This window comes from Trachurus trachurus, assembly GCF_905171665.1.
Source record: "Trachurus trachurus genome assembly, chromosome: 9".
NCBI classification, from domain to species: Eukaryota; Metazoa; Chordata; class Actinopteri; order Carangiformes; family Carangidae; genus Trachurus; species Trachurus trachurus.
Genome location: NC_139895.1, coordinates 28,910,659 through 28,924,619, shown reverse-complemented (window position 1 = coordinate 28,924,619; position 13,961 = coordinate 28,910,659). Strand labels below are relative to the sequence as shown.

Below are 13,961 nucleotides of genomic sequence, written 5' to 3'. Positions count from 1 at the left end.
CTCTGAGCAGGGCATGACGGCGAGCTAAGGTAACTTTGCTAACGCAGCATCCGAGACCGAAGCTGTGTCTCAGTTCAGGCTGCAGCCCCTGAACTGGGACACAGCTTGAGTCACAGCGCGCACACACCAGCACCCACTCCACCCGAGCAGCAGCGGTTAGAGTCCGACAGACGGACTCGAATTATGACGCCTGAAACGCTAAACAGCTGATCGCTCTGGGTAAACACAGCTGATCGATCGATAAAAAAATACCGCTGGAGTGAATTTACTTCCGTCACTGAAAACAGTCTTAAACGTAACTGCTGACATCATGCAGCAATGCAGCATGATGATGATGGTAAAATTTTACAGATAAAAACCATAGACTGTAAAAAGAAGATAAAAACACGTGTTTCTTCATCAGCATCAGTAGGCTACAGAACTGAAATGAGGCTAGAGGGGAATTCAATCAACCTTTATTTAATGGGAGCATTGGGAAAAAAAACCTTTTAAAGTAACGAAAAAGTTACTTTCTCAGTAACGCATTACTTTTTGGTTTAAGTAACTGAGTTACTAACTGAGTTACTTTTTTATGAAGTAACTAGTAACTGTAACTAGTTACTATTTTTCAGTAACTAGCACAACACTGCTGATAAACATTGGTTGTTAACAAAGAAATACACAGAGAACCATACAGTATTGTCATGCACTGAGTACATTTGAATGAAATCTTTCACATGCGTTTTGTGTAGTTCCAAATTAAACAAACATAAAAATGGACCAATTGGAATTTTTTTTTTGTCTGAAATGTAGGAAATGGTATATAAAAAAAACACCTGAAAAACAGGAGCAAAGCTATCACACATATTAATAATAATAATAATAAAAAATAATAATTCTCATTTACTCTTCAGCTGAGATTTTCTTACTTGCATACATCCACAAATAAAACATCTCAAGTGCTGATTATGTGTGAGGGAGTTTGAAGTGTTACTTTCATTATGAGCATATGATGAATGAATACTGACATGTAGCCTACAGTAGTAGCCTATTTCAGCCACATGGTACTGGTCAAGTTACAAATGGTCTGTGTTGTTTCTCCCTGTAATCATTAGGCCTATGTGACTTTTGATAGACTATAACTAAAATGGACTTTAGCAGACTACGACCCCAACTGCCAATACTGATATTAGCTACTATAGTATGATATGAACAAGAACCTTAAGGTTTGAAATGTAAAAGATGTGTTCATGGTAATCTAGAAAATATTGTTCACCACAGTCCACTGACATGTTTATTCTTCTATTATATTTAGGTAACAACTTTTTGTAACTAAACTAAGTGAAAACTCTACAGGAAACAGAGGAAGACGGTTTTCAAACTGGGTCAGTGATAACACTTGTTGAAGATACGCTCTCTTTGTGCACAACTACAGACAACACAGACAGCACAGTTCCTCTCTTTTTACTTCATGGAATCGCCTCTCCAGTGATTACTGTAATAAGGGACGTGCATGTGTGAAAAATTAAAGGAAGACGGTAGTGGTCCAGGAGCTTCTGAGTGAAAACTTCTCTTGGTGATTAGTTGGTTGTTATGTGGTGATGTGAATGAGTCACATTATTTTCAGTCTTATCAAACCTTTCCACATATGTGCTGTTGGGAGGACCTGTATTTGTTTTTCTCCTTGTTTACTCAGGGTTTCCTTTCATTTGTCACCTGCTTGGGCATAAAATGAACTTTGAAATTCCGGTCTGAAACACTTCTTTTGGTCTCACAGTCCCATTCCATCTCAAATGCTGTTATCCTTTAAAGGTGTGAACTCCGACTCCATCAGACCTTCCCCGGCGGTGAAGCTCTCCTCTGTGGTTCTCCTGGCCTCTTTGGTCATCCTCTCAAACCGCTTCAGGAACACGATGAGAGCCACAAGCAGAGCTGCCTGCACCAGCACAAACACAAACAGACACACCTCCGAGACCAGAGCCAGGTCACAGTACCAGTAGTGGCAGGAGCTGAGGATCTCCTCCTCGGTTAAATACGCCACCAGCCGTCCTCTCAAGCTGGGAGGGGAGCTGCAGTTGACGCCCAGTTGTGGCGTAAGGCTGGAGCGTTGCCGCAGCAGCCAGCCTCGCAGGTAGAGGACGCCACAGTCACACACCCACGAGTTCCCGTGAAGGGAGACGGAGCGGAGGGAGGTCAAATCATCCAGGAGCCCCTCAGGGAGGGAGGTCAGCATGTTGTTGTGGAGACGCAGCTCGGTGGTCCCGGCAGGGAAACTGGTGGGCAGGTCAGAGGTGGTGAGAAGCTTGTTGCTGCAGTCCACCCGACTGCCTCCACACACGCAGAGCGGGGGGCACGCTGATGACCCTTGACCTCCAGACAGCAGGAGCACACACAAGAGCAGAAACCCCTTCATGGTTGCCAATCGCTGGAGAGGAGAGGAGAGGAGAGGAGAGGAGAGGAGAGGAGAGGAGAGGAGAGGAGAGGAGAGGAGAGGAGAAGAGATGAAGAGGACAGAGGAGAGGAGAGGAGAGGAGAGGAGAGGAGAGGAGAGGAGAGGAGAGGAGAGGAGAGGAAATGAAGAGGAGAAGAGATGAAGAGGACAGAGGAGAGGAGATGAAGAGGATAGAGGAGAGGAGAGGAGAGGAGAGGAGAGGAGAGGAGAGGAGAGGAGAGGAGAGGAGAGGAGAGGAGAGGAGAGGAGAGGAGAAGAGATGAAGAGGACAGAGGAGAGGAGAGGAGAGGAGAGGAGAGGAGAGGAGAGGAGAGGAGAGGAGAGGAGAGGAGAGGAGAGGAGAGGAAATGAAGAGGAGAAGAGATGAAGAGGACAGAGGAGAGGAGATGAAGAGGATAGAGGAGAGGAGAGGAGAGGAGAGGAGAGGAGAGGAGAGGAATAGTATCAATTGAAGACCTTAATAGTAAAAGGACTAGTCAGCTGTAATATTCAGGCATATGACCAGTCACAGAAATTAAGGATTGCACTGTACATAAATCAGCATAAACCCTTTTATTCCAAACTGTGGACCACAATAACAAACATAGCAAAGATATACATTATGCTCTGACAATGACAGTGGTTCCTTTGTTATCTGTGTGGATTAAGAGGCTCACAGTAATTACCATCTCTGTGAAACATTAGGGTCTTAAATCATATGTCAGAGAGGCTGTACTTTGTGGTGCTGTGGTAGCTGAGTGTGTGTTTAAGTGACCAGATCACTGTACAATTCTTCTGCTCACTCTCACTATAAAAAGTACAATAATAGTTGACACTGTTTTATGACTTAAATTCACAATTTCCAGAAACATTTTTCTGAATAATAAAATATCTGTTGTTACATGTGATGAACTACTGAATTAACCAGGACTACTTTATAGTTCACCTCTAGTTTAGTACCAAACACTATAATAAAACATACTGATACAAAAATACAATAAAATTGATCTATTTTACAGCACGTACAGTGTCGTTCTTCTGGATGTTTCCAGTGCACTCTCAAAACTTCTGCTTTCCTTGCAGTCTACTGCTTTCTAATTTGTTTAGGAGCAGGAACTAAGGTCAAAGGTCATCCTGATTTAATGTGAATAATAGTACGAGAGCTACAAAGCAGAAAAGTGAGAATAAGGTCAGACGAGAGGGTCTTACCTTCAGTGCTGCGCGTCTTCACTAGAAGACTGTGTTTCCTACTGGTGCTTTGAAAGATTGTGTGTGTGCGTGAGTGTGTGTGTGTGTGTGTGTGTGTGTGTGTGTGTGTGTGTGTGTGTGTGTGTGTGTGTGTGTGTGTGTGTGTGTGTGTGTGTGTGTGCGTGTGTGTGTGTTACTGCCAGCTGGCACCGACTGATAAAGACCACTGTCAAAAATTGAACACACACAGATGCCTACTGCACACGCATGTACAGTACACATGCGTAAAGGGAAAGTGTGTCAGTAACTCTTTAGTTGGTGGGCTCTGAACTTCCTGTTCATTTTCTAGAAATTTTAATGAAAAAAAAATAGATCATGCAGAATAACACATTTCAGAATATTATGATTATTAAAACATAATCTGCTTGGCCTATAATATAATATTGATAACCAAAAAGTAACGTAAGATGGCAAATAAATGTAGTAAATAGATAAAAGAGTGCAGTACTGGCCTCTAAACATTTCAGTAAACTACAAGTACCACAAATGTGTACTTTTGTGACCCTCACCCCCAACAGCGCACCACCACACTTATATTTCTGTTCAGATGTCTGGGTCTTAGATGTGACTGGCAGAGAGAGGCTGCCGTGCAGCGCAGAGGAAGAATGTCTGTAGGAGATAAACATGAATCAGCAGATAATGTTCATGCAGCTGCTCCAGCTCTGAGTTCTCCCGGTCAGACCCTGACATCCGGAAGTGACAGAGGATGTCGAGTTGCGCTCACGGGAACTTCGAGTACGACATCATCATGTTCATAGAAGACAGAAAGGCCGGACTGACGAGAAACAAGGTTTATTTGTCACACCTTTATATATAAATGGGGCACAGGCTGAGCTCACAGCCTTCAGGCAAAATATGTACTGTTTCTCAGCATCAGCGGAGTCGACACGCACACTCAAACACACACACACACGCTCAAGCAGTCTTAACACACATCTTCACTGGCATAAGTCACTTCCAAGGAGAGAGGTTTGAAACAGAAGCAAAAACACAGCATTGGTTCCTCATTATTGAGCTATTTTCACCATCTCATAGTGGCAACAAAGCACACTGTGAGTGTGTGTGTGTGCGTGCGTGACTGTGACTATGAGCAATGGCATGCACCAATCCTCTCACAATGTCAAAGGCTCTCCATTCACAGTTAGCCACTGGCAATAAGTGCATTTTCAGCTCAGCCAGCACATGTAAAAATGCTGGAAGAGAACAGTTTGACTTGCCATATGTAAAAACAAGTTAACATGAAGGGACTGATGAGGATCAGAGAGCAAACAAACAGGAGCTAAAGCTGGCTTTGAGTAAGGAGGAAAGTCACTGTGGCCTTTGTCAAACAAATGGGACTTTTATGGACGGATACCTGGAGATATCAAAGGGAATTTCATGAAATACATACACTCACACACTCAAACACACACACACACACACACACACACATCATAAAAAACAATATCCATGTTCAAATCTTAACATTACCAAGAACCTAAATTCCTTTGCAAAACATCTCATAGCACATAATATGTTCATACCCTGACAGAATATCCAAAAAAGTCTAGCAATGCATTTATAAATTAGAGACACTGAGTAGTAATTTAAATTACACATTAATGATATAGTATATGTTATGACTGTTAAACCACGGCTGGATGAGGGGGGTGGGGGTTTCAAAGTGGGCGAACGGATAGTTTCAAAGAAAAAAAAAACCCTCTGACGAAACAACCCTCCAGACAAACTATACAAAGCACCAAAGATGAAATGTACTGTATAGCCAGAGTTGCCACTAAAACATGATATCCATTGTTCAAAAGCTGGAAGGTGTCACTGTCGTTCAGAGGAGAAACAGCAGGTGGCGTCGGAGCGCAGCTCAGCTCCAGTGGACCTCACTGGTCCTTCTCATGCATCTGCTGCTGCATCTTATTCAGCATCTCCTGCATCCTCTTCAGCTGCAGGCACAGAGGAGGGTTAGGGGGTTAAACTCATGTCCATCAGTCCTGACTGGTTCAGACATAGACATACACATAATAATAATAAACAGGTTATGAGGTGTGTGTACTACAAGGGTCTTATACTATTATGCACTTATTATTTTACAACATGCACCTGCAACCTTGCTGCTCTTGTGTCAGGTGGGTGGGTGATCTAAGTGAGGAGCTGTACGCTGCTGTGTCTGTGCTGCAGATACAGCAGTGTCTTTGTTCAGCTGCAAAAGGTTCCTTCCCCCAAACACAGCGTCACAGTGCAGTGAACTGTAAAGGTGCCAGTGGGCAGGTTTTTAGACAGTCAGACCTGCCGCTTCCTCTGAGTTTACCCCTGACTCCACTCATTTAAACACACACACATGAGAGTTTGAGCGACATAGAGAAGGGGTGAATTAATTCTGTGTAAAGGCAAGATTGTTTTAGATAGAACACACAGATAGAACCAGCAGACATTTGTGAAGACTTAAGTAACCTTACTAAACATTCCTTCATTCAGTAATATTATATTATTATTATTATTATCACCTCCTCGTCTTTCATTTTGATTAGCTTCTCAGTTTCCACATCTGGAGTGGACAGCGGCAGGATGGGAATTGGACTCTCAATCCGGTTGTCCTGAGCCAGTTTACTGAGAGAAGAAGAGGAAGAAGAAGAGGAGGGGTGGGGGTGAAACAGACAACTCTGTACTGGAATCTGTAAGCATCAGATCTCAAATGTTTACAAAAGCTGACGTCAGCATGTTGAGGTGTGATCACACGTATACCTGGTCATCTCCTGTATGCACTGTGCTCTGTAGTTTTCATAGTGGACGTCGCAGGTCACGTCTTTCAGGTCGTGCATGTGTGAGCGAATCAGCATGTTCCTCAGTTTCACAAAGTCACAGTGGGACTGGTTCTCCACTGAGCAGGAGGAGGAACAGGATCAGTTTATATCATGACAATCAACCTGTCTGTGATTTCACACACACACATGAACATGAACATACCTTCAACAATGCCCCAGGGGTACAGCCTCCCTCTGACCCTCTGCCCTCTGGCCTCCACCACTGTGTTACTGCCGATCACAGCAAACGGGGTGCACTCCTGCACACACAGGCATGAGGGAGGGCTGTTATTGTTATTGGAACACTTATCTACTCAGAAAAGAGCTGAGGAAGCACGCTGCGCTGCGCTGCGCCCTGATACACACTCACACAAGGACAATGCAGGTAAACACTGTTTGTCTGCAGTTTATTCTGACTGCGCTGATTTTCCCAGCCGGTCAGTGGATTCATGCTACAAGCCCTCATCATCATCACCTGAGATGTTGCTATGCTTCTATTCTGGTGGGCCCAGCATTAAAGGGATAGTTCAACATTTTGCAAATTGGCCCATTACCATAATCCCTATAGTCTCAGCAGTAGCTTTGTTACCTATAATTGTTGGTGCAAGCTATTTTTAGAGCGGCGGAGCAGAGCCGCAAGCTGCCCAGAGCTACGCTACGGAGGCTAATGGGATTTCTTAGTTTCCCTCATCAAACTCATCAAAAACACAATCCAACAACTTCAAAACGCTCTGGTGGACAAGTTGCGACCTGCACATTAACGGAACGTTATGAGACAGAGTTGTTTTAGAGGTAAATTCATGCAAAACCGCTGATGCGATTCCCGTCGCTTTTTTTTGGCAAGCAAGCAGTCTCTGCATTTGCCTGGAAAACAACTGTCCCTTAAATTAAAAGCAACCTGACCCACAGGTTGAGGGGTGTTGAGGGGTTAAGAGTGCAAATGTGTTAATGGGTCAGTTCATCCAAATTATACAGGGACACATTCTCTCCTTTGCCCAAATGGCAAATACCTGCATAGATGTTCCTAGGTTTATGTGACCAGGGTTTGAGATTTCGTCATCTAAATCAATACAGTTGACGAAAATAATTTCAGTACAGAGTAAATTATTTTTGAAAAACTCTTTGATTTTTGCTCAGCATAATGCATTGAATGGCTCAATAGGGTTCATTATGTCTATGACTGCAATAATGATGTTTGGCTTTCTTATATTAAAAAAATGGGAAGAATCGCCGCACACACAGCTCCAAGTGCAAGTTTAACAAAAGAAAGTAGAAAAGAAAATAGAGCTGAGTGTGCAGCATTTTTTCCTGCTCCATCACCGGCCCTACTCTCTTCTTCCTGCTGGCTTTCTTATATCACATCAGCTAACACACATTACACCAACATCTAGGGACACTTCTGAAGAAGGCAGAAGAACACGGTCCAAACATGTCAAGGTATGAAAAGAGTCACATGTCTGCCTGGTCAGCTCTGTCGCAACGATGAAGCACTGTCAACAGTGTCAGCAATTTTCTGTTTTATTTACAAAACAGATAATCCAACGGTCGTACCTACTTCAAGCAGCGTTTTTACCAAGGTTCCATCTTTATGTTCCGCGCAAAACTGTTTTCCATCACACAGCAGAAGTTTTCATTGTTCACTGTTGTGCAATTAACACAGACTTTCTGTCCTGGCTTCAACTGAGGTCATCCAGCAGCACACATGTTAACACACCAGAGGTACGACAAAGGTGATTTGGAACATACTGAGGCCTTTCTTCTGGATAATCCTCAGAGCTCACTGTGAACAGTTTTCACAACAGCTGCTTTCTACCAAAGGTTAAATCCCAGTGAAAGTGGCTCACAGTGAAGCCTGTGGATTATCCACTGTAATGGGAACATTGTTTCTGCAAAGACACGTTTCTGATACTCTGTTTGTATTAGGTGGAGGTGAAATATTTAGAGGCAGATACCTGAATCTCTTTGCACAAAAAAATCACAGGATATAAAGATGATTCAAAAATACTTCCTGAATCAGGAAATGATCTTAAAGGGATAGTTCAATATTTTGGCAAATTGGCCTATTGCCATAATCGCTATAGTCATAGCAGTAGGTTCGTTTTTGTTTTATTTTGTATTAAAACAACCGTATTTGTCGGTGTAAGCTATTTTTAGAACGGCGAGCTGCTCAGAGCTACGCTACGGAGGATAATGGAATTTCTTGGTTTCCCTCATCAAACTCATCAAATACACAATCCAACAACTCCAAAACGCTCTGGTTGAGTTGTTTTCGAGGTAAATTCATGCAAAACCGCTGATGCACGTTCCTGTCAGGGGCAGTTTTTCGGCCAGCAGTCTCTGCGTTTGCCTCGAAAACAACTCTGTCTTGTAACGTTCCGTTATTATCTCATAGCGTGGTGAATGTGCAGGTCACAACTTGTCCACCAGAGCGTTTTGGAGTTGTTGGATTGTGTATTTGATGAGTTTGATCAGGGAAACCAGGAAATCCCATTAGCCTCCGTAGCGTAGCTCTGAGCAGCCTGCCGCTCCGCGCCGCCGTTCTAAAAATAGCTTGCACCGACAAATAAAGGTAACGTACCTACTGCTATGACTATAGGGATTATGGCAACGGGCCAATTTGCCAAAATGTTGAACTATCCCTTTAATATTAAAATGTAAGATACCTGAGTGTTCAAACTCACCTTCAGCTCTTTGTCCAGTTGTTTGAACTCTTCATCCTCATCTGAGTCACATTCTGGGAACTGGTACACTTTGATCCCAAACTTGTCTATTTCATCTCGTATCTAGACGTGAACACACACAAAGACAAACCACAGTGATCAGACTGCACACAGTCGACACCTCGGGTTCACACTGCCGAGCCCCAGCTCTGAAACTCACTCGGTCTTTGAGCTTCTTTATCTCGTTGGGCGTGAGGCAGTCAGCTTTTGCAATGAGCGGAATTATGTTCACTTTTTCGTGCAGAGCCTTCATGAACTCGACATCCACCGGACGGAGCCTGCAGACAAAAAAAAAAACAGAGTGAGCAGGAGAGGGAAGTTATGTAAGATGTACAAATCAAAGCACTTTGAATTGTTGACTTGACTTGTGTGTGTGTAAGAGAGAGAGAGAGAGAGAGAGAGAGAGAGAGTGTGTGTGTGTGTGTGTGTTATTACCCGTGCCCAAAAGGAGGGATGAAGTAGAGGCAGCAGTGCACTCTGTTGTCCTGGATGTTCTTTCTGTTCAGCCCGCTCTCATCCCTGAAGTATTGCTCAAACTGCTGATCTATGTAGTCCGTGATCGGCTTCCAGCTACAACACACACATGCAAGAACACACACACGGACTATATTAGCAGCTCCTCCAGGCACTGGGAATTCATCCGAGCAGCCTGAACCAGGCCCAACACAACAGCAGCAGGTCCTCCAGCTCACCACTCGTTGTTGTTGACGGCGTCTCCGAAGCCCGGAGTGTCCACGATGGTCAGTTTGAGCTTGACTCCTTTCTCCTCGATGTCTACAGTGTGTTTGATTATCTCCACTGTCTGGTTGATGCGCTCTGAAGAGAAGGAGGGGCAACATCAGTGACAGGTAGAAAATGAGGTGGAGCAGCAGGTTAGGCATGATACCGAACCAGACAGAGAATGGTGCAAACTGAGCCCTGATGCCTTCACTGTCTTTAATGGGATAGTTCAACATTTTGGCAAATTGGCCCATTGCCATAATCCCTATTTGTCATAGCAGTAGGTTCATTACCTTTAATTTTTGGTGCAAGCTATTTTTAGAACGGCGGAGCAGAGTCGCGAGCTGCTCAGAGCTACGCTACGGAGGCTCATTTCTTGGTTTCCCTCAACAAACTCATCAAACACACAATTCAACAACTCCAAAACGCTCTCGTGGACAAGTTGTGACCTGCACATTCGAAAACAACTCTGTCTCGTAACGTTCCGTTATTATCTCATAGTGTGGTGAATGTGCAGGTCACAACTTGTCCACCAGAGCGTTTTGGAGTTGTTGGATTGTGTATTTGATGAGTTTGATGAGGGAAATCCGTAGCGTAGCTCTGTGCAGCTCGCAGCTCTGCTCCGCCGTTCTAAAAACAGCTTGCACCGAAAATTAAAGGTAACAAACCTACTCCTAAGAATATAGGGATTATGGCAAAGGGCCAATTTGCCAAAATGTTGAACTATCCCTTTAACATGGTAAGGTAAACAGTCTGTTAATTAAACAGTGGTACTGGAAGTTGAAGTGAATAGATCAATGTCATTGATCAGCCCTATTATCAGATATCTGATCTTAACATTGGATCGGTGCATCCCTTATTCAAACAGGACTAAATGGGACATTTGACAGAGGCTATTTTCGGTGATGGATTAATACTCATTTGTTCTTCCCTGTTCAAACTCTAATAATAACTTTAATAACTGTACTAGTATCAAATAAAATCTAATAAGAATATGACATTGAATTGTACCAAGATAAACACATGGTAAAAATAGCAGAATAAATGTTTGACTGAATGGCAGAGTAACTCTAAAACACATGCAGTTATTTTGCATGAAAACAGACGTAGGTCCCTACAGTCACAGGCTCACACATCAGTTAGATCTTAACATCTGACATTAATGTGAGATTAGTGAGGAGAATGAGTAAGAAGTGAGCAGAGAACTGAGGATTTACTAGTCTGTCTTGTATATCTGGTTTTACTTTTCTTTGTAACTATGATAAAGAAAGTGCTTTATGCATTTATGAAGTATTGTTATTATTACACACTATTTTTGATATACACTAAATCATATTTATAATGAACAAACATGTAACCCAGGTGTGTTTTTAACAGTTTATGGTCAACAATGGATCTCGCTCAGTACCAATTCAGGAAATATCTAACATCAGCAGACTTGTGGACTACAGGATCTTCATCTTAAATCAGACACTTAACCAGATTTCCTCAGTGCAGCTACACAGCTGATTGACAGTCCAGTCTGTGTTACATTAATACCAGATCTCACAGTGCTTGTGACAGAGCAGTGCATTCACTGTGACAGATAGAGAGATAATAAAGAGCAAGACGACTCACCCTCAGCGTTCAGTAGCTTTCTGTCTTTGTACAGGTCTGTGAGGAACAGGCTGTTGACCAAGGTGGACTTTCCCATACCAGACTCTCCTGTAACACAGACAGGCCAAGACTCTGAGACCTAACAGCAATGAATGCATCATTTTGTGTTGAAGCTGTTCTAGAGAGGTCGATTCAGCCTCGTGGTGATTTTAGAGGCTGCAGCTTCTGATGCTGTTGGATCAAAATGATTCTAATGAGTTATTTGTTATCCACATCAGTGGAAATGAACATAAAGACCACAATCTAAAACCACAGTCAGTTCTAACCTGCCACCATCAGCGTGAAGTCGAAGCCTTTCTTCACAGACTTCCTGTGGACCTGGTTGGGCAGGGTGGCGAAACCCACATATTGTTTCTCCTGGGGCAGAAAAAGACACAAGGAAGACAGAGGAGGAGGTGTTCAGTGTGGATTAATAATGTGAGACAAGAAATAACTCATAGCTATTGCTTAAATTTCTGATTGCAGGAATTTCACTTGTAACTTCATGTAGCACATGCTCACATTTCAAAAAACAAGAGATGATCTGACATGTTCTTTGATGATTTTAACAATTAATTTCAATCCAACAAGAAAGGCTACTGATTAATTTGACTAATTGGATAACCGGTTTGTTTCCGTTCTTCCATAAAGCATCAAAAACAAGCAGCCCAAAAACAGACGCCGAATAATGAAATAACTGTGAGAGGAGCTCTGAAGACGAAACGGATCTGGCAGCGTCTGATGTTGTAAAATTACCACAACAGACGGACTGGGTCTATAATACAGAAAATCTACAACTGCATGGAAAAACACGTGCACAGCAGCATTCCTCTGTGTGCGGCTGAGAATAACCAGCGTCTCAGATTTTCCAGTAAATCTCTCGGAGGAGCAGACGCACAAGAGAACCACAGGATACCAGGCTCTCGCTGTGTCGGACAGTAGCTCTCAGTCCAGCAGGTTTCCTCTGCTGCATCTGGCACAACGTCATCTTCACCATACAGTACTACGTGCTGACATGTGTAGATATAAATACACACTGGAGGCCCGCAGAGAGACACACACACACAGACACAGAAGCTGCATTCAACAGACCTGAAAAGCTCTTTTTTTTTTAAAACTCTGCAAAGACACAAGTCAAACACACAGTCAGCGTCCTCATACACTGTCATAACTTGTCACAGGCATTTCCGACAGCCCCCTAGGGTGAGGATTGCATTTATAAAAACACACACACACACACATGCACACACACACAAACCACAGGTGGTGCAATCAGTGCATGACAGACATACTTGCCAAACTGCCAGAGGAGTGAAAATGAAGAAAGCTGCATATAAATCAATGAGTAATCTTTAAAAAAAAATGAAAAAAAACCACTTGGAGCAAAGAGAGATCATCTGAGCAGTAAATCTCTCACTGTGGAGAAACATCACATGAGCAAACTGGGCTCAGACGTCTCCACACAAAGACAGACAGCACCAAAAAGTGAGTGGCAGTGGGTGTAGTACAGGTGTGAGGGCTTGTTCTTCATGCACTTAACTAATCCTTAACTCCGATTGTAACTTTTCCACTTGTAAATGGTGTTTTAATGAGTGAATACTGTCCCACTCAGTCACACATTCCCTCCCCATACATCCAGCTTTGTTACCTTCTGTCTAGCCGTTCTCACTCGTGGGCACAGCAGTCGTTCCACCAGTTTTTCTTGCAGCATGATGGCATCCATCCTAAACCGCCCCAACACTGACGGACCGAAATAGCCACAGGCCTCCGAAAGTGAAAAAAACAACCCGGCAGAAAACTGGATCCAGCAGTTTTCAATCCTGGAGAAAACCCTGATAAACTTGAGACGTCTTTCCCCAGTTTGTCTCTGACACTCCTTCTTCCCTGTTTCTGCTCTTTAAATATGTGCCCTTTGTTCCTCCTCCTTTCTTTCGCCTGATTCCCTTTCCTTTCCTTCTTTCCTTCCTCTCTGTCTTTCCTTATTTCTTTCTTTCCGCTGCCCTGTGGCGGTCCGACTCTCCCTGTTCAGACAGGTACGGAGGAATTCTCAGTGAGCGGGAGGGAAACAGAGAGAGAGAGAGAGTAAGAGAGAGGTGGTAATTTGAGGGAGGAAACAAGGCAGGGATGGAAGAAGTGAAAGTCTAAAAGAAACTCATTCATTCAGTCTGTATTCCCTCCCCCAGCTCAGACGGCTGAAAAATAAATCTCTGTGCTGAGAGGAACGACCACTAGGGACGGACAGAATGTAGATGCTGTTGACCTCTGTGAGAAAAGATATGAAACAATGGAGAACTGGTCTGAACTTGACTCCGATAACGGCTGCAGACCAAACAACAGATGAAGAAATAACACAACAAGCGCCGGCCTGTGCAGTGACATCATCGGGTTATTGAGTAAATCAACTTGTCGGTCCAAGTTCAGAGAGTGTTGTGC

The 13,961-nt window shown here is 43.4% G+C and overlaps 2 protein-coding genes across 2 annotated transcripts; both read right to left on the bottom strand.

Moving 5' to 3' along the window:
- Nucleotides 1-1,390: 1,390 nt before the first annotated feature.
- Nucleotides 1,391-2,392, bottom strand: gp1bb (glycoprotein Ib platelet subunit beta; the record flags this gene model as incomplete). The annotated part of the gene is made up of 1 exon (XM_083978681.1): nt 1,391-2,392. One exon carries the CDS (start codon nt 2,390-2,392, stop codon nt 1,769-1,771), a length of 624 nt encoding a protein of 207 aa, XP_083834807.1. The 3' UTR covers nt 1,391-1,768.
- A 2,981-nt stretch (nt 2,393-5,373) lies between these two features.
- septin5a (septin 5a) lies at nt 5,374-13,251 on the bottom strand (the record flags this gene model as incomplete). The annotated part of the gene is made up of 11 exons (XM_083978744.1): nt 5,374-5,595; nt 6,157-6,259; nt 6,395-6,530; nt 6,617-6,713; nt 9,135-9,236; nt 9,334-9,451; nt 9,609-9,743; nt 9,866-9,989; nt 11,511-11,597; nt 11,816-11,906; nt 13,177-13,251. 11 exons carry the CDS (start codon nt 13,249-13,251, stop codon nt 5,533-5,535), a joined length of 1,131 nt encoding a protein of 376 aa, XP_083834870.1. The 3' UTR covers nt 5,374-5,532.
- Between the last annotated feature and the right edge of the window lie 710 nt (nt 13,252-13,961).